General features: G+C 45.0%; 1 protein-coding gene across 4 annotated transcripts in view; it reads right to left on the bottom strand.

Moving 5' to 3' along the window:
* The window catches only part of grsm (probable aminopeptidase NPEPL1 granny smith protein), a 69992-nt gene that overhangs the window by 31172 nt on the left and 19911 nt on the right, over positions 1-18909 (bottom strand). For all 4 annotated transcript variants that reach the window (XM_077646916.1, XM_077646915.1, XM_077646917.1 and 1 more), the window contains 7 exons: positions 16015-16096; positions 15450-15592; positions 12538-12615; positions 10549-10649; positions 10366-10420; positions 5445-5690; positions 632-742 (listed from right to left, as the gene is read on the bottom strand). In XM_077646916.1, the coding sequence (XP_077503042.1) occupies positions 632-742; positions 5445-5690; positions 10366-10420; positions 10549-10649; positions 12538-12615; positions 15450-15592; positions 16015-16096 (816 nt within the window). The remainder of the gene's footprint in view (positions 1-631; positions 743-5444; positions 5691-10365; positions 10421-10548; positions 10650-12537; positions 12616-15449; positions 15593-16014; positions 16097-18909) is intronic.

Below are 18909 nucleotides of genomic sequence, written 5' to 3'. Positions count from 1 at the left end.
ACGCGTGCCTATAGACTCACGAGGGCACAATTCAAGCGCTCGCTACCCTGGGTGCTCATGAAGACGAAGGGCTTTGCTCTACGTCGCCGTACTTCTGTGTGCCAGAAACAAACACGCGGGTCGATGGGTGCGCGATACTGTTAAAAAATTGGCCAGGTGTACATACGAGCAGCATTTAAATGAGAACAAATACTGTCACCATTGTGCAACCTGTCGAGTCGCATTTGTTTCAAGGTAAGGGTGTCTTTCGGTACTTTTTCCATTGAAAAAAATTTTTTTTTCATTTTTAGAATTGGTTAGTTGAGGGGTCGACCTATATTCCAGTCAGACCTATAGTCCGGTTTTTATGGTAGATACATTGTAGGACAGCAATAACATGTGGTGCAGTGGAGTTCACATATCACACTGACTAGTGCAGGCTACATGTGCTCTTTTATTTGGGAACAGGCATTACTGTGGGTAAAAAGACTCAATTACTTATAGTTTCACACCAGGAAAGCTTCAGTTGTAAAACCACCAAATACACCAACATTGAAGTTTTTAAAGAGGCTTCAAGAAGGTGCACATAGATGCTATTACACATGGAATACATGACAAGCACATTCATGACAGAGAGCACCAGAATACTTACACAGTGCACCGGGTAAGCCATGTCTACATGCATCCAAACACCAGGAAACTCAAAACCCAGATGAGAACAAATGAACAAACCAGCACAGGATGGCTGGGCATTGTTTCGGTCCTGCGGAAAAAAAAAGAAGCATACTTTAACTGCGTGTGAAAGAAGTCAAGAACAGCGACTTTAACTACTACCAATATTTAACTAATGCTCCTGTGGGCAATCTGAAATAAAAACATAAATATTGGAAGAAAAGAAAACTTAAGGTTGGAAATGCAATTTTTGTGAAACTTGTACTAGAAATACAAATTTTCAATACAAGAAGCGTAATTCATTATTTGTGCTCTCAGATATGCTTCCAGTATTTACCTTGTTGACACAAAGGCTCAAGATGCAAGACAAACCCGCTATGGTGGCTCAGAAGCTTTGCCGTTCAGCTGCTGAACCTGAGTTGAGCCACCACGGCGAGTTCACTAATTTCTACTCGTGCTTCAAGTAATGAAATCACGTCTAAAATTAGAAATGCTTGAAGTAAATGAAACTCATTCCTGTCATTTCTGCATACATGTGGAAGAATAAAAATCTCCTAGACTCTCCCCATCCTCCCAGGATGAAGAAGAGACTGCAACAATTGTACCACGGCAGACAATACGCCACAGCACTGTCAGAAATAACCTAAAAACTGAAACTGCAACTTTCAAATGCGACCACCCCACAATGCACAAGGAGACAGAAATTTTTGGTACAGATGTCAAAACCAACACTCTCTCCCTATTTTTTGCTTATAACTAGAAGATTAAAAATACATTTTAGGGGTCCCTTAAGCAAAGGCATAGCTGCATGTCTTAAGGGAAGACCATGACAAATACTCATTGTAGTGAGTGAGAAGTTTTTCAATACTATGGAGAGGAGAATAAGACTGCATTTTTCTCACAATACTAATAATGGAGCACTATCAGCTGCATAGAAGGTTGTTTTTCCCCAGGCAGAAAAAAGTTACTACAGTCGAGCCTGGTTACAGTGAAATCGGCGGGAATCGAAAATTGTTTAGCTATATCCACTATTTCATTATACCTGGACAATGAAAAAAGATAGAAATATCGGCAAATTTATTTATTGCTGCTAGAAGAACTGGTCCAACATTCCCTGAACACATTTTGCGAGTGCGGACTTCAGGATCGCAGCCTCCATGCCAACAAACTGCAAACCGAAGTTCTGGTCGAACTCCGAACTTCCAAGGAACATGCGCAGAGTGTCAACTGCTGCAATGGCAGCTGCGGAGGTCACAGGCTTAGGGCAGAACCAGCATCATCACAATCGCTGTCAGAGGCGCTGTCCACTGTGGTCCCGTCCATGACGCTCCTGGCAACTTCGTCAGCCATCAAAGTCCTTGGTAGCAACAAGGTTGTCATCGGCAAAAACAAAGTCCATGTGGCTCAGACCCGAAGGCACAAGGTCCAAGCGGACTCCCAGAGCTGCTCGAAGAAGGCGGCACCATCAGCTGTTGCAGCTATCTCAAATGCGGCAGCTTCTGCCCCGGCACGCGCTGCACCTACACTGCTACTTTGGGAGAAGCCAGTGTTCTCGAAGCAGTGGGCGATGGTCAAATGCATCACGTACCTCCAGGCTCCGCTTACGAACAAAATCGCCTTCGCCAAAGGGAGGAGGAGGAATAAACATTTTACTAAAATAGCAGACTGAGGTTCTAGCGAGTGAAGCCCCTATACCAGGGCCCCACTGGCTCTAGCGGCTCGTTCGGCTTGGTCCAAGGTTGCCTGCTGGCTTCTCAGGTCCTGCCGGGCAAGTCGCGCCTCCCACGACCTTTCAAGTTCGTTGCGTGTGACAAGGAGTGAGTTCCCGTCTGCTGGTCTTTGCAATGCCAAGTGATGTATTTGAGAGTTGGTGTGTCGCCACACCAAGGACAGCAGTCATCGTATTAGGATGGGTGTATTTTTCTGAGTGTGTGTATGTTGGGATATGTGTTGGTTTGTAGGCGTCTCCAGTCCCTGGATTGCCAGCGTGTGAGTTTAGGGTGGGGTGAAGCCATTGTCTGCCTGGCGCGTCTTTGGCTGTCAAGGATATCTTGCGGCGGCGTAGGTGTAAGGTATTCCTCCCGGGTCAATGTGTCCGCAGCTCGGAAAATTAGTCCTCGAGCCAGGCGGTCCGCCCATTCGTTTCCCTGTATACCTTCGTGAGCGGGGCACCATGTGATGATGTGATCTTCTCGAAGGTTGGTTCCTAGTATGCCTAGGTCACTCCTAGGGAGGACGCCCCTGAGAAACAGTCGGCAAGCTTCTTGCGAATCTGTGAAAACACGTGCAGATTGCCTCTTGCCCTCTGCCGCTCGTATGGCTAGTGCTATGGCTGCCACTTCGGCTACGGCCGAGCTCTTGGTGCGGATCGTAGCCGACGTGATTGCTTGGTTCCCTCTAGTGACGGCCGCAGCAAATGCTCTCAGCCTCAAGGGGTAGGGAGTTGCATCTGTGTAGTGAGTGTTTGGGTCGTTGCGTAACCGTTCGAGTGCCACTGCTCTCGCTCGTCTGCGGCCGGCGTTAAACATGGGGTGCATGTTCTTGGGTATTGGGTCCACGTGCATGCATTCCCCGTCTCGCCAAAGGGACTTTCATGTTGGCCACGTTGTCTGCAGTGAGAGCATCGATGAGGAGGTGCTCAACCACTCGGCGCCAGTACAGGACCTTGAAGTTGCCAATAACCATGGGCTGCACCTTGGCAGTAGTATTTGAGGGAAGGAACAAAACCTTGACAGCACTCAAGTGTGTGTTGACATGTGCACTGCCGTTGTCAAGCAACATCAACCCCTCGCGCTTCCTTCGGACCATCTCTTTAACAAAGTCAGTGAGCCACTTGCCAAAAATGTCTCGTGTCCTCCATGCCTTCTTATTGCTTAAGTACGTCACTGGCATAGACAGCATTTTGGCAAAGTCGCACGGTTTCTTGGATTTGCCAGCGACCAACAAATCTCTCTTGTACGAACAATCCATGTTTGCGCAGATCAGAACAGTGATCAGGATTTTGCTGTCCTTTCCACCCACGCATTTGTCCATCTTCGCCGCAAGAGTCTTCGCTACCAGCAGCCGGAAAAATAGACCAGTTTCATCTGTGTTGTAAATATCCTTGTTGGAATACGCAAGAATCCGATCGCGGTGCTTGGCCCTCCACTGCTGGAGCAAACCCTCGTCAACGGACACAGCCTCCAGGACAATACAGGTTTTTAGCATATCGGAGATGTACTAGCGGAGATGTACAGCAGTCTACGGGACCCCTCCTGAGCATGCGAAGTGGCATTGTCGAGGTCAGGGGGAGCAACTGCGCGTGCGCAGGAGAGGTCTGGTAAACCAGTATACGTCTCCGCTGTACGTCTCTGGTATGCTAGAAACGTGTAATGTCTTACGCATGATGCCGTGCCTCCATGCTCTCGTTGAACCGCTGGAGCCACCCATTTCCTGGCTGGAAGCCTCCACAACCAAGAGCGAATCCCAGGTCCTTGGCCTTCACCAGCATGATCAGTCCACTGAGCGAATGTTCTTCGATCACATACCTAGGAACCACTTGTAAAGTGCAGCTTCTACGTCGCCATACGTGGCACACCGGATCCTCTTTCAGTCCCCACTGCCAACACCGTCATCATGAACGCTGTCGATCTTGCTACCGTTCTTACTGTTGAAAGTGTTAGGCGGTGCGGGCTGGGCAACATTATTTTTCTTTCTTTTTGTTTGCCCACACTAATATATGTTGAAAGTGTTAGCCCGTTGTGCCTTAAGCGGTGCGGGCTGGGCAACGTTATTTTTTTTCTTTTTCTCTGCCCACACTAATATATGTTGAAATTGTTGAAAGCCCATTGTGACTTAGGCGGTGTGGGCTGGGCAACATTATTTTTCTTTCTTTTTCTCTGCCCACACTAAAATATGTTGAATGTGTGGAGGGCTTATTATTTTTTCAATCTTTTTAGGTTGCCCTAACCTACTATATGTTGAAAGTGTGGACTGCACGATTTCATACTTCCGTGCGATATAGCTCTTCTTGATGTTTCGGCGCACTTCGTCCAGAATGGCGCGTTTAGTCTGCAAAGACACCAGTTTCTTCCCTGTAGGGGTGCCGTGGCTCTCGAGACTCAACATAGCCAGAGAAATCAAGTCTGTCCCGACAAAGGCGACAGTAGGCCCGTTGCCTTAACCAGAGAAGTCAGCGGTCACGGAATAGGAAAGAAACGGAACAAGGCAGGAGGGCGAGTAACTCAAAGTGCATACAAAGAGCACGAAAGCGGCGCAAAGGAGCGCTTCCAACACGCACAGCTCTCTGATCCCTGCTTCGAGCGCTGAGAACCCACTCGAGAGAAATTCAAGAATGGTGATTGGCCCAGTTGGTCGCTCTCAGTGACTTCACCAATGACCCGCCTCTTTTCCTTTTTTTTTCCTTTTTTTTCTTCCCCGCGGGACGGCGCGCCACTGGGGCGTCGAGCCAAGCGATGCAGTGAAGCCACCTTTCGTTTCGTGGGAGAGCAGACGCCACCACGAAGGTTGCCATCAGCCGAATTCTGCCGTTATTTTCCCCAAAAAATTTGCCTTAGAGGTGTAAGAACGTTCCAACTGATAGATTATTTTTGGGTTGGCATGAAATCGCTTCGCTATGTCCGCTGACGCGCTTTTATTGACTTCATTAAAACCAGACCAAAATTACACTGAAAATGCAATAATGGGAACAGGAAATAGAAATCCCTTAGTTATAACCGCTATTTTGCTGTAAGTGGATTCGCTAAAACAGGGCTAGACTGTATAACCAAAAAATGCAAAGTTTTAACACTCACTGCCACTGAGTTCTTCATGTCAGCGAGGGCACTGGCAAATTCCACGAAGTGTAGCTCAGGTGCAAAAGGCATGGCGTGGATGAGATCACCAGAGAGGATGCCCGACCTCATAGCCAGCTCCTCCCAGTCGGATGAATTGCTAACCAGGGCAGCGTGGTACTTGCCAGTGGCAATACCCTGAGCTCCAGTCAGGGTGGCCATGTCCAGGATTATGTTGGCTTTAAGGTCCTTGTGTGCATACGCCACCTGACATGGTAGGCAAAATACACAGGAAAAAATCACCAAGCAGCCAACAGATACACATCGTTCCAGCTCTTCCTCCATTGGTACAGCCACCAGCAAAAGATACCATAAATATTTAAGAATGTGATGGAGGCAAACGACCAATTACTGCAGCCGAGAAATTGATGTCCAAGCCTGCTAAAACACAGTGGACTACCTTCAAGACAAACCCAAAGTGATCTTGTAAGCCAGTTTACCTTATCAAATGTTCATCTTAACAGAACTGCACCAACTAGAAGAATCTGCAGCAGTGTACAGGAACAATCAGTAAACGAGCGAAGAGTCAAGCATGAATGCTGCAAATAAAAAGACACATTACAATTTTAAATACAAATTATTATCCATCCACTTGTGCAGGTAAGCGAATATAGATATCTTGGCATCACCATGACTAATCGCCTCACATGGTCCAGTCACAAACAATAGTTGCTCATTTGCATCTAACAGAGTTGGTCTTCTTAAGCATACATTAAAGAACACTCTATCTGAACTTAAAGGGACACTGAGGAGAAATTGAAGTTGGCTTGTATCGATAGAATACCAGTTCCTGATCACAAAAACGCCGCTCTTACTGAAAACAAAGCTCTTGTAAGGTAGAAAATAGCAAGAACCAAAATACAGGTATCGCCACCACAGGCCAATCTCGCAAGTACAAGCGTGGTGACGCCATAGGACAAGAGACGCCACCTTGGAGGAATTTTCCATCCTACTTGGTTTCGCGAATCTCTGAGGCCGACAAAGGTAGGTTGCGCAGATCAATATTGAAGTAAGTTTTGTTTTAAAACTAATAGTGCACTTTTATCACACAAGGAAGGCAGGCAAAAGACAACCTGAATGTTGGAAGCAAAGAAAACGGATGCTTGGCGGCGCCACAGGCGGCCAGGAGAGTTTCGATTTGTTATGGCGCTTCGCGTCTATGAGCTTTGCGTACCCCGTGGTTTTGTTTTTGACGCGCCTCGATTTACAAGCGCCGAACAGCAGAGGAACTCCAAGTGCCGCTTCAAGTGCTAGTTAACCTTTGAAGGAGCCTGTTAAGGCTTGTCAGATGATCGCCACGGTCGATGAAAACCTATGATGGCACGATGGTCGGTGATCGTACAAGGCAGCACTTGTGTATTCGCAAGCTTGCCCGGCGAAACATTCCCGGCTGTGCCAGTCAACTTCAAACTACTTAACGGAAATCGTTTATTAGGGATGGGAGACAAGGTACAAGGTGGTTCAGAAAAATTGCTGATGGCCTAGCTCTGTTAGGCCAGGATATACCTAGCGAAAGCGCGATTATTTCTGCATCAGAAGAGTGCATTCACTAGATGCGCCTTTATTGACGGTTGTAACTTGAGCCGTCGTGGCGGAGCGGTAGCGTTTCCGCCTCAAACGCCGAAGGCCCTGGTTCGATTCCGAACCTAGGCACCGGACTTTTCTTTTATTTAGTGAGTGGGCAGGGGGTTTCAGTGGCTCCCATGGATGCCGCCGCTGAATACGTTGGTTAGTGGTTAAGCGCAGGCTCTGTTAAGGCGCGTTTATGCTGTGGCGAGGTGCGCGCGCGCGCGCCCTGCACGGCGAAGTCACGTCGGTCAAAGCGAGACCCTCTATACTCCAACTGCGCTTGACCGCCGACGCGTTCGGCGGCTTCGGCGCACTCTGACCGCATTGGCGGGGAGATTGGAGCATGTATCTATTTCGCGCCTAGTACAACAGCCGCCGCCGGCCCGGCCAGACTGATTTGGCTCCGCGGCGAGGTGCGCGTTATATTCGATAGCTGCGGCAGTTCGGCGGAGCTGCTCTTTTCGAGCTCGGCTATTTTAATCCATTCACAGTACATATCTGAAGGTACATGCAAGTTGGCGAGAGAGCCAGATCCAGTGGACCTGTTGGATCTAGCAGAAGCCGTTGAAGCGTCGTACGCCGGCTTTGGTTTCAAGACGCCGACTTTAAACGCGACCGCCCGCGAGCACCCATTTGTTTTTTTCTGGCAAAAAATAGATAAATAACTTGGCCCATGCAACCGTAGGAGACCTCGACGCTGCCTGCTGCGCCGTGCAACCACCCCGTTCAAGGAATCACAATCCGTTGGCCCCAAAGCCCCGGCCAGCCTCCGATGGGCGCAACGCACCCCTCGTGACTCCCCGCACTGGGGTTATGATATTTAGTTTGCAACGGCTGTTCTCTGATGAAGGGGGAAACCACCCGCCGGCGCCTAACCTAACCGTGCTCTCTCAAAAGCATCGCAAGCTCTGTGGGGCTGAGGTCGCTGAAATGCAGGCCACAGTTTTTGCGAGAACTACATCGTCGGGTTCGGGAGCGGGATCCATCGTAACGCTGGCAAGACGCTGGTGCAAACGTAAACGAAGCGACGGTGGCGACCCCCGATAGATCCCTTCAACGTGCGGCGGCGGTAGTTTTCATTTCGGCAGCTGCTAGACCGCACCGCTAGCCGCCAGAAATCACGGAGTCTCCGTTTACGTCACATTTCACGTCACTCCGTTCTGTGTCGTCATAAGAGTTCTCCGTGTCGTCATAAGAGTTCTCGAGTTTGAATCGGAGAAGGGGAAAAAAGATTTTCAACTTCGAATCCAAATTTCTTTGAAATAAATGCATCTTTCGCACCCGGACAAGCGTCAACAAAGCCACGAAATGCCGAACTATCAGATATTGCTAACAATAAAATTTTGATAGGGTTCTCCTCAGTGTCCCTTTAATGTTTGTCTTCAACTCTCTAATTCGCCCAAAACTAGAGTATGGCTACCCTAGCATGAGGTCTCTTCCTAGAACGATTAAAAAATTTAAAACTGTCCATAGAAAAGCCATTCACTACATCTTTAAAGGGGCTGTGAAAGGGCGTCTCAACAAAGATGCAATGTGCCTAAGATGCTAAAGGACGTCGCTTCACAAATATTCTCCACCAGCAAGAATTTTTTAGATGCGCTTCGTAGAAGCTGAGTTATCTGCAGTCAAAACTTGAATTTCCGCGTCTTTCTTCGCGCCTTTTCCTCTCCTCTCATCACTTTTTTGGAAGCTGAAATGTCGGCGCTCCTCCGCCGGCCCCTCGCACTCGCCCCCTCCGCCGGCTGCCGACACGCATGAACCAATGCTAGCAGTACGCTGCTGACGTAGCGAGCGCGGATGCTGACGTAACGAACGCGGATTCGGGCGAAAGCCTAGCCCCGCAGGTCGCTGCTAGGTGCGGAAATGGCAGTTTTAAAAATTTTGTAAATTATCGGCTCGCTTTTGAGGTCTTGTACGCGGCATGAACGCTCATTGGCCTATGCTGTACCTAATGCAGGCGTATTATAGCCAACCTCAAACACCCCTTTAAGGGCCCCTTAATGCTTATCACAGCTCTATACTATCTCCTTCTCTTCTCATGACTACCAACAATATATGAACTTTAGAAAAAAGAACACTTCCAAGACAAATTTCTTTCACCACATTTTAGCTAACTTAATAATAGTTCTCCTTAATGCAGTTCCTAATCCACATGACGGACTCGCTATAGCCACAACCATAACCTTTCCCCATACTTTGGGCACACTGATACAATCAAACTAATTTTTTTGGATGAACAATCACAGCACAGAATGCACTGCTGGCCAATGTCTTTTTCGCCCGTGATGCCGCTGCTTTTGAAAAAAAGTGTTCTATGTTATATGTCAAGTAAGCATTTCTCACACATACTATTCCCGTTTCTTTCAGTTTAATGTTGCCATAGAGGGTAGCAGTTGCGAAATGGTAGTTTTTCTTTGGTTTTTTAACGCTGCCCCTCTGTTTTGTCTGTACGACTGCAGTATGCGAAAATGAAAAAGTAAATAGAATCAGGTGCAGTTCCTAAGGAAGCATTTATTAAGCACTTTGGAGAAAAAAATACGTTCAGAAAGGTCACGCAGCACGTGGAGTCAGCTAATCAGTTGAGAGTTTTAGATTTTCAATTCAATTTACTTAGCATTTTTCACACAAGGAACAAAAAAAATTCCAAGAGCAAGCAACAAAAACCTGCTAGTAATCAGCAGTTTGACAAAGGTTGCTGCCCCTATTTTCAGCAGCAGCTTTCTTATATCGCTTGAGAGGAGATGCATCCATTGTTTGTTAAAGACTGCTCATGGCCTTCATGTCCCTGAAAACACTGCTAGAGCACTTGACAAGCAGAATATACCCATTTACAGGTTACACACAGGGCCATCCACAATACAACAATGCTTTGCCAAGCTGGAACAACAACCTATGAACATACACATACAAACCCTTTCAATTGTGCTCCCCTGAGGCACCGCAAGAGTTCACATTAACCAGTGTGCACAATTTGAACGGTTCACGTTAATCCAAACAGTTCTGCTTACACTCAGCCCAACAGTTTGTCTTGAAGGAAGTTTAGTGTGCCTAGCATGGCAGACAAAAAAACTTTCTCGCTGCTGTTCAAGGTACGCAGTGGCCACAACAATTCAAGATACTCAAATTTATTGGCGGGAACCACTCATACAGCGTGCAATGTAAATTTCAATTAGTTTAGCAGAAGAAGAAAGTAACTATAAAAAAAACCTTCAATCTGACACATGGCCTGCTTGTTAGAGAACGATATTTCCTACAAAACACAAAGTGTCAGTTCTAGGCTATTCTGAATGTCACAAAAACACACAGGACATACCCCGTCACCAACAACAAGACGTCCTTCAGCATCAGTATTATTGATTTCAACAGTTCTGAAAGCAGCCAGAAAGAAAAAAAAAGAACAGTGTTTGCACAATACTGACTAAAACTGACATAACAATCAACAGCCTGATCAACAACCTCTGTACCTAAGTAAGCGTAAATTACAAGCCCTCCTCACCTCCCAGAGTACATTGTGATTATGTCGTCAGGCCGTGTAGCATCAGGACCGACAGCATTTTCTGCTAGGCAGAAGATAGCATGAAGGTTATCACTGAAACCCTGCAAAAAAATTATGGTACTTAGAAAGGGCAAGCACGCAGAACTATTTTTATGCCACTTGAGACTGAGTAAAAAAAATAAATATCACAAGGTGCAATATTATACCAATACTTGTTTATCTGAAAGGTGAATCCAAACGCGCGCTCTTTAAACAAGGAAAAAACAGGAGAAACTGCCGTCTAATTCATAGGGCAAAAACAATTTGCTCAAGTGCTGCCAACACCAGATACAAAAACTTGGGGGCCTTCTTAACCCCATTCTTAAAGAAGAAAATGTGACAGCATTTAGGTTGGCTGCTATGGTGTCTACAACGAGTGTTTAATGTTCTTGCAATTCTCCAGACAAAACTCCAGTTGGAACCAGTTCCATTGCCCTTATATGGTATCCATGAGTCATCACTTTCTAGAATGTTTGAGTACCTTCCAGTGAATTATCATGAAATTGTACTAATCCAACTCCTTAATCCATCTCAATCCACCCACTAATCCACCTTAATCCATTTTCTGGGGTGGGCCTACTTTCAAAATTTTGTGGGTACTCAGGTTTTCAAATTTGGTGGTGCCATATAACTGGTTCACTGCTGGTCATGTGGTGTTGATGTCACGACTTTCTCAATCGCATTCATAGATAACAGAGTCCTCATACCACTACTGGCGCAGTGGTGCAGAGGTTAAGCGATGCACCACTGCCCCAATGCGCCACTGCCGCAAGCCACTGCTGGGGCTTGCGAGACCCAGGTTGCTCTTCCCGAGCTCCCATGAGGCTCATGCGTAACGGTGGGAAGACCGCAATTGCATTGAATTTGGCCACGGTGGACAATTTGTTCACAATCCGATGGGCAGGCTGCCACCTGGCATGGTTGCGGTGATGTCTCAAGATCACGTAATCTCCCTCAATCAATCAGGGAATTTTATGACAGAGAAGTTGGAAATTTTTTGTCAGACGACAACCGAAATGCTATTGCAACAATATCCTAGGCGTTACTTAAAGAAACTCCCTTTCATTAAAGGGAAAAAAAAAAAAGACTGATGATAAGCACACGTGATGCAGAACTGAAACAGAGTAAAACAACGATACAAAAATTAGAGCATTGCCCTCACACAACAAGTAGAGTATTGGCAGTAATTACTGTATATTGCCACACATACATCAACCTTTTTAGAGAAAAATGGCCATCCAAAACTGTGGGTGTGACCTATATGCGAAAATGACCTATTCTCGCCCGACCTAGTTTCAGATGAACAACAGGTAGTACATGCCCCATGCTGCAGTGCCCATTCCCAGCATGATGCATGAAGCTCCACATGTAAAAAAAAAAACTTGTTAATTCACATGCAAATCAGTTCCACCATTTACCTGGCTCGTTCAAGCTGGCAGTCACTTCCTCGGACGAGCAGTAGGTAGTGCGAGAGCAAACTTTCAGTAATCTCCAGGGTGTGCATCGTGCCGGAATCAAAAACTAAAAGGCCACTGGCAATTTGCCGGTAGACAGCCCAGCCACACAAGTGTGGAAGGCACGATGGAGCAGATCTTATTCACTTTTAGTCTATTTGCTTCCGAATGCTAGCCTTGTGATTTACATCGTTATGCGTATATCACTTTGAGTTGCACACACACCGCAATACCATCCCACGGGAAACTACACGCAGCGGCGGCGAGTGCAGCGGCAAGAGTGAGGGGAGGGGGGTGTATGCCTTGTCAGCTTACATTCGGAGTCAACTTTTTTTTTTTGGCCAGCAAAGGCTACGAGTTGGGGGGTGGGGGGGAGGGGGTGGGGGGTCGACCTAGATTCAGAGTCGACTTATATGTGAAAACATAGGGTTATTAAAGCAACTAACTAAAGGAATTAATTACTGCAAAGCTCACTTTAGCCATTTGACATACTCACCAATTTTACAGTAGCATAAAATGCACCAAGAATTCCAGCAGCACCACCACAGTCCCTCTTCATCCCACACATAGCAGTCTGAAGAGGAAAAAAAAAACAGTTTAATTAATACATCTTCACCATGGTATAAATTTGAACTAGAATCTAGCACAATATCTTAAATACTGGCCGTTTCTTTACTAAACAGAGAAACACAACGCAGATTTACTTCTTCCAGATTGTGCAGTGTTTGAAGCTCATAAGATGCAAGTACTAATACACATTCATTCCAGGCAAAAATACTGGGTTAGAAACATTTCCATCCTGCAGTCCACTAGAATGATTCACAAGAGGTTATGACAGGGCACGGAACATGCTTTTCTACACATTAAACACCACACTCATGTTAAACACCCTACTCATGCTTCAAAAAGAGCACCCGCCATGGTAGATCAGGGGCTTTAGCGTTTGGCTGCTGATCCTAAGGTCACAGGTTTGATCCCGGCCGTGGCTGCCGCACTTCAATGTGCGCTGTGTGATGTCAGCACACATTAAAGAACCCCAGGAGATCTAAATTAATCCAGAGCACTCCACTACACTGTCCTTCATCGCTCATGTGTCGCTTCACGGCGTTAAACCACACTATTTACACTTTACAGTGCTTCAAAAAAGGCACTTAAGTTTAATAACAACAAGCTACGAGAAAAAGCTCTCTAAAACAAATGACAGATTTTTATGACCACCAAAGACCCTAAGCATGATTCATAAAACTGTTCATGCGTAAACTCAATTCACTAACTGGCCCCCCTGAAGTTGGGCAATTGTATTAACCAGTGAAGATGTTGGTCAAGGCACAGATGAATTATGAAGTAATTTTAAACAAAAATCCAGCCCCAGTTCTTGTGCAGTTGACTTCCATTTAGTTGACCTAATATGGGTAACCAAGGTGGACTTTGTCTGAAATATGAGTAAAAGGGTGCATTCAATACAGCAGACTCCCTTGGAGGGAGTCTACTTGAAAGGACCATGAAAATTTTCACCTTATCAGAAGCACCTTCAGAAAAGATATGCTTGCCTGCTAGGGGTGTCAAAATATCTGTTACATGAGGCCTTGCAGTGACAAGATAATTGCAATTACAGACTTTATTGCACTATGCATGACATAAGCTGAAAAGTGAAGGTATAAAACAAGCTCACGTCATCATACCTGAAAATTTCATTGATCTAGTTTCTATTTTTTTTTTACTGTTTCTTTTTCTCTCCCTTATGCAACGTCCACTATTTATGTTATTTTCCAGTTTTTGTGCTTTCCCGGAGGCTCCAAGAGCACTAAAGGTGCCCAGCTGGCTAGCTGCACGGTACAGGCTCCAAAAGCTATGACCATCTCTCTCTCTTATCCCATTCCTCCTGCAGCATGGCTGTTAGCAAATATACGATAAGGTGCACCTCACGTCTTTCCAGGCGCCGCAGTCAATGTGCATGTGGCACTGATATCTGGCCATGTCTGATCTCTGCGTTCCGGAAACCCTTGTTGTGACAGCGCATCACTTTAAAAATTGCCGTCCATCTAACTGTGTAAACGCCAAGTCAACTAGACTCTGCACCCACACGCCTTTTGTCCACCAGAAGACATGTGCAGCACGTTACGCACACAATGCCAACATCTGGCCATGTCGGATCGCTGCACCAAGTGCAGGCCGGCATGAAGGAGCCCTGCCTCCTTTATCCGCACCCACAAGAACGCTTCCCCACGCCTTCACACAAAATCTACCATACAAGGGTGAGCGTTGGTTGTGGTGAAGATCTCTTACGGGGTACATTTCCTTGTGAAGAAGTGTTCTTTAATTTTCTTTTTCTCTTGCTTGCCTTGAGGGTGCCACGCAGACACTCAGCGAGTGCCATTGCACAGGGTCACTAAGGGTTACGGTCACTGGAAAAGTTCATCTTAACCAAAGGATACACGAAACAGTTTATCTTAAAGAGAATTTTTTTTACATTGAGTTTGTGGGAAACTAACCAAATGTTCTCACATTGTTCATCTTATCCGAAAATCCGCCTTAACCAATTTAATCTTTAACGGGAGTCTACTGTATCGGCGACTGACCAAACAATCATTTTCTTAGAACACCTTGCGATGCTAGCGCTCAGAAATGAAAACTGCAAAAGTGATCTTGTGATACCAGTATGCATTGTAAGGCTCCGTAGGCACCTTTTTCAAGTGGAAAGAACCATTTTGGAAGCTGATGTGCAACTTCCCTTTTACGATGGTTGGTCGTGGCTACTGAACATCGTATAGTATACCCGAACCACACGTAAGTGGACAGCTTTGTGCTGTTCTTCATATGTGCTGCAGGGGGAACAATTGAAATATGCCCACTTCAAACCAGCTATGCTCATTGGCACTGGCTCCTCAACTTGAAAAAAAAATCTCTTAACATTTTTAAGCGTTAGTAAATGACTGTCAGCACTTGTAACCTATATATTAGGAAGCATGACCATTTTTATTTAACATTTTTCCTAAGCTCTTTAGTGAATTAAAAAAATTACTGGCACTTACCCCAATGGCACAGAAATGGTATTACTAATCAAACATTTTCCAAGCCTTGTGATTTCTCATTAACCACTGAATTCAAGCCGGACTGCAGTAAAGGTAAACAGCTAGAGCAGTGCTGCACAAATACACAGGATAATGCCTTAACAAAATATGCCCCTCCATACATTTTTATACCTCTGCAATGAGCTACACTGACTATGACTGTTCCACCTTTCCTGACCATCAGCTTTGAGAACAAAAGCATCAGTCCAAAACTCCAACCATGCATCATCTTGGACTCGTGCACCTCTGCATTCTTTTCCCTTCTTTTCCTTACCAGGAACACATGTGGCCACAAAAATCATAACATTAAGCAGAAGACAAAAGTTTCCTGAAGCACCTTTGACTTGATGCAGAGTCCACCTGTGTCGTAAACAATGCCTTTGCCAACCCAGGCAATTGTGTCTTGGGAGCCCTCTGGTGTATGGCTCAGGATGACAAGAGCAGGGGGGTGGACAGCTGCACGACCTACAGAGTAGAGGCCTGGCAACAAGAAAAATTTTTACTTTTAACCTTCCCAGCAATGAAACATTTCAGCATTAGAAGAATTAATGCCTGTGAACAGATCTTTGACGCAGTGGTTTGGCAGACTTTTTTACTTCAGTGTTTTCCCACACATTGCAATTTTATAACAAGTCCACTTCCCCATTCAGTTGTTATTTAAACACGAAAAGCATGCAAAAAAGATAGAATCATGGCAAACTTAAGTAAGGGTGCTCAAGAAGAGAAAAAGTAAAAAAAAGCAATTGTGCAGATTATCACTACATTCGTGCCAGCAAAGGAACAATGCAGCCAAAGAATAAACAGACTCAAAACTGATTGCAAAGGCACCATGACTTTGGGCAACCTATACTATAACATGAATTTCATCATCACTGGATGGCAAACAAGTTGAGAATACAAACCTCCAAAGCCTCTGATATTAAGTTCCTCTCCCTTTATTATGGTGGGCTTGAGGCCTAAGGCATTTCCCACAATTTCTACCTCCTGGAAAGTGAAGAAGAAGACAGCACTTGAAACAACAGAAAGTGCCCTCAAGAAGGAGTGCAGACACCAAATTTTTTTTACTGTGTCTATGCTCTCGAGTGATGTGTACAACATCAGTAAACATGGATCACCGCTTGCAAATCGACAGCGCTCAATAAATAATTGCAATTGAATTTTAGATTCCTGTGCAGTCTCAGTTTAGGTTTCAGTTGCCAGATGAGTGTTGTGATGTAGCAAGTGAGTATGAGATCACATGAGGCATACAAAAACTGCAGTATAACTACTGTTTCATCATTTTAATTCATTCAAACTCTTACACTGAACTGGCCCAGAAGCTGGAATGGCAGCAAATGAACACACAGCTATTATATATTGCGGTTTTTGTATGCCTCACATGATCTGGTGCTCACTTATGACATCGCAACCATCTTTCGACTGTTGAAATCAAAACCAAAACTGCACGGAAGAATATATTTAATTATAAGTACTCAGCGCAGGCAAATTCCACATGTGATTCCTGTTTACTAATGTCTTGTATACACCGTTCGAAAGCAAAAATACACAACAAAAATTTTGGTATCTCAAACCCTTTAAACATTGTGCTACACCTCATGTACTCAATACAAGAAAATAAATTCCGAAATGAAATTCAGAAAAAGGTGCAAAATTTCGTGTCAAAATATTTGCCAGGTTAAAGAGAGCCCGCAGATGCCACAGCAAGTACACAAGTCATACATAGCAAAGATTGCTTTGACTCAAATGCACATGTAAACAACAAAGCCACCAAAGTAACACACCAAAACATTGGAAATGACATCACAATAAAACTAGAAGCCAGCACAAAAAGAACAACTATTTAATGCCCAAAGAGAACCAGGATCACATGACCTAGGATAGCACATTCTCAAGGGCATGCACTACCCAGCTTGCACAGTCTTTACAGATCAGGCCAACATGGACAGCAGTGTCAATAGAAAACAGTTAAATGCAGGGGTGTTTAGTTGTAACACACTACAACAGTGACGCCAATTGTCATTTAATGTTTAGTGCTACAATGCCTTTACACATAACGAATTCTTCTTTGGCTTCTTCACTACTGGCCGTGCCAGGCACCCAGCTTGTAGTAGTCTTCAACCCAAGAACATAAGCTGCATATAAGTAGGTGACAAGCTCATTAAAGGCGAATATTTTGTTTCTTATGCCTGACTTGAGTTCCTGACTTAACTAAAATAAACATTATGAAGAGAGAAACTTTATAGAATCTCTGGTTGGCACTAGTTTAAGTTGGCTGGCATATTCAACTGCAGTCGGTATACCAAATGCCTCAGCGTCAAAAATAATTCTTTGTTCATTCTTTGCAAGGTTAAAACATGAGTACCCGGCCTAACATGAAACACCCAGTGATATATCTAAGGCATGCGCACAGAGCCCTAAACAACAGTCTTTGGCTTGTAGGGAAGAGAAATGACTGTTAATGAGTTGCGGTGATGCTCATTTTTATAAATCAGCAAAACAAATGTCCGCTAATGGTGCACACTTGCCAAAATGCCCCAAAAAGATGCAGTGCCTGTGAGCCCTTGTAATCAACATGGCATACATAGCATCAGTTGCAACATCGCTTGGCCATAAGTTTTTTTTTTTTTTGCATTAAGCATGAACAGCGAGATTAAAAGTTCAATACCTAGCCCACTTCCTGTTTGCCTCAACTCTATAACCTCTGCTGCAGTTTTCCTTCGCTCACACCTTCAGGAGTGATGCCTTGCCTGCCTGCCTGCCGACAACCACTGGCAAAGCTGCAACAGCAGCAGCAAACAGAAAGGGAAAAGCGATAAGTTCAAAGCTTCAGCAGCCAACAGCTGCTTCCTGAGAGAGGTACGTCACTCCTAAAAGATATCAGGGTTTTCATCCTTTATTTCCACAAATTTTGGTTGACAGCCTAAATAGTATTAAATGTGCGGTGAAGTCTCTACAGGATTTTGTAAACTAATACATATCCACATTCTTTAGATCCTGCAAAAGAAGCCCTGCCAGCAAATACATTCCAGCAAATATATTTTATCAGTGTTCAGAATGCAGTACAAAAAGTTTTGGGAAGTTTTAGATTGCTAACTGAAAAATTTAAGCAGTACCTTCACTGCACTCTTTTCAGAAGATGACCAGATAAAATGGCTTGGAGGGAGCTAGCTATAAAGTCTTTTGCCAATGGCAACAGCCACTTACCAATGAGTCTGGCAAAAGAATACAACAATACACATTGGTGGCATGTCACCACCATAACCAAATATGATGTAATCAATAATGACTAATGATGATGATGATTTTTTACGGCACAAGGGCATCTTTGGCCACAGAGCGCTATGGCACAAGGTTTTTTCTTTTTATCAAGGTGGGGTCAAAGACCCATTTTTCAAGCATTTCACCCTAAAGAAGACGAGCACCAGGCAGGGGAAAGCTTGTACACATTGTATCACCAGTGGGTACCCGGTTGCACTGGGGATCAAACCCCACACCTCTCGCATGCGAGGCGGATGCTCAAACGACTAGGCCACCGCTGCGGTACAATGTTGACTAATGCACACAAGACAATGCTAGTACTAAACAGAAGGCTAAGCTAAGCTGCCTGATAATTAAAAGAAGTGGACTCCAGGCGGACAGAAAAAGATGGTTCAGCTCTAGCATGCAATCCACTAAAGTAGAGGGGGCCAATGCGAGTTGTCCTCTTCAGTGAGGGCCTCAGAGGTTCAAACATTCAGTATCAACTCAGCACCCAGGATTTCCTTTCTTGCTTTATTTTTTCTAGATATACCTAAAGG

Source organism: Amblyomma americanum, chromosome 1, assembly GCF_052857255.1.
Source record: "Amblyomma americanum isolate KBUSLIRL-KWMA chromosome 1, ASM5285725v1, whole genome shotgun sequence".
NCBI lineage: Eukaryota > Metazoa > Arthropoda > Arachnida > Ixodida > Ixodidae > Amblyomma > Amblyomma americanum.
The sequence above is the reverse complement of the archived record's forward strand: the minus strand, read 5'-3'. Positions and strand labels throughout refer to the sequence as shown.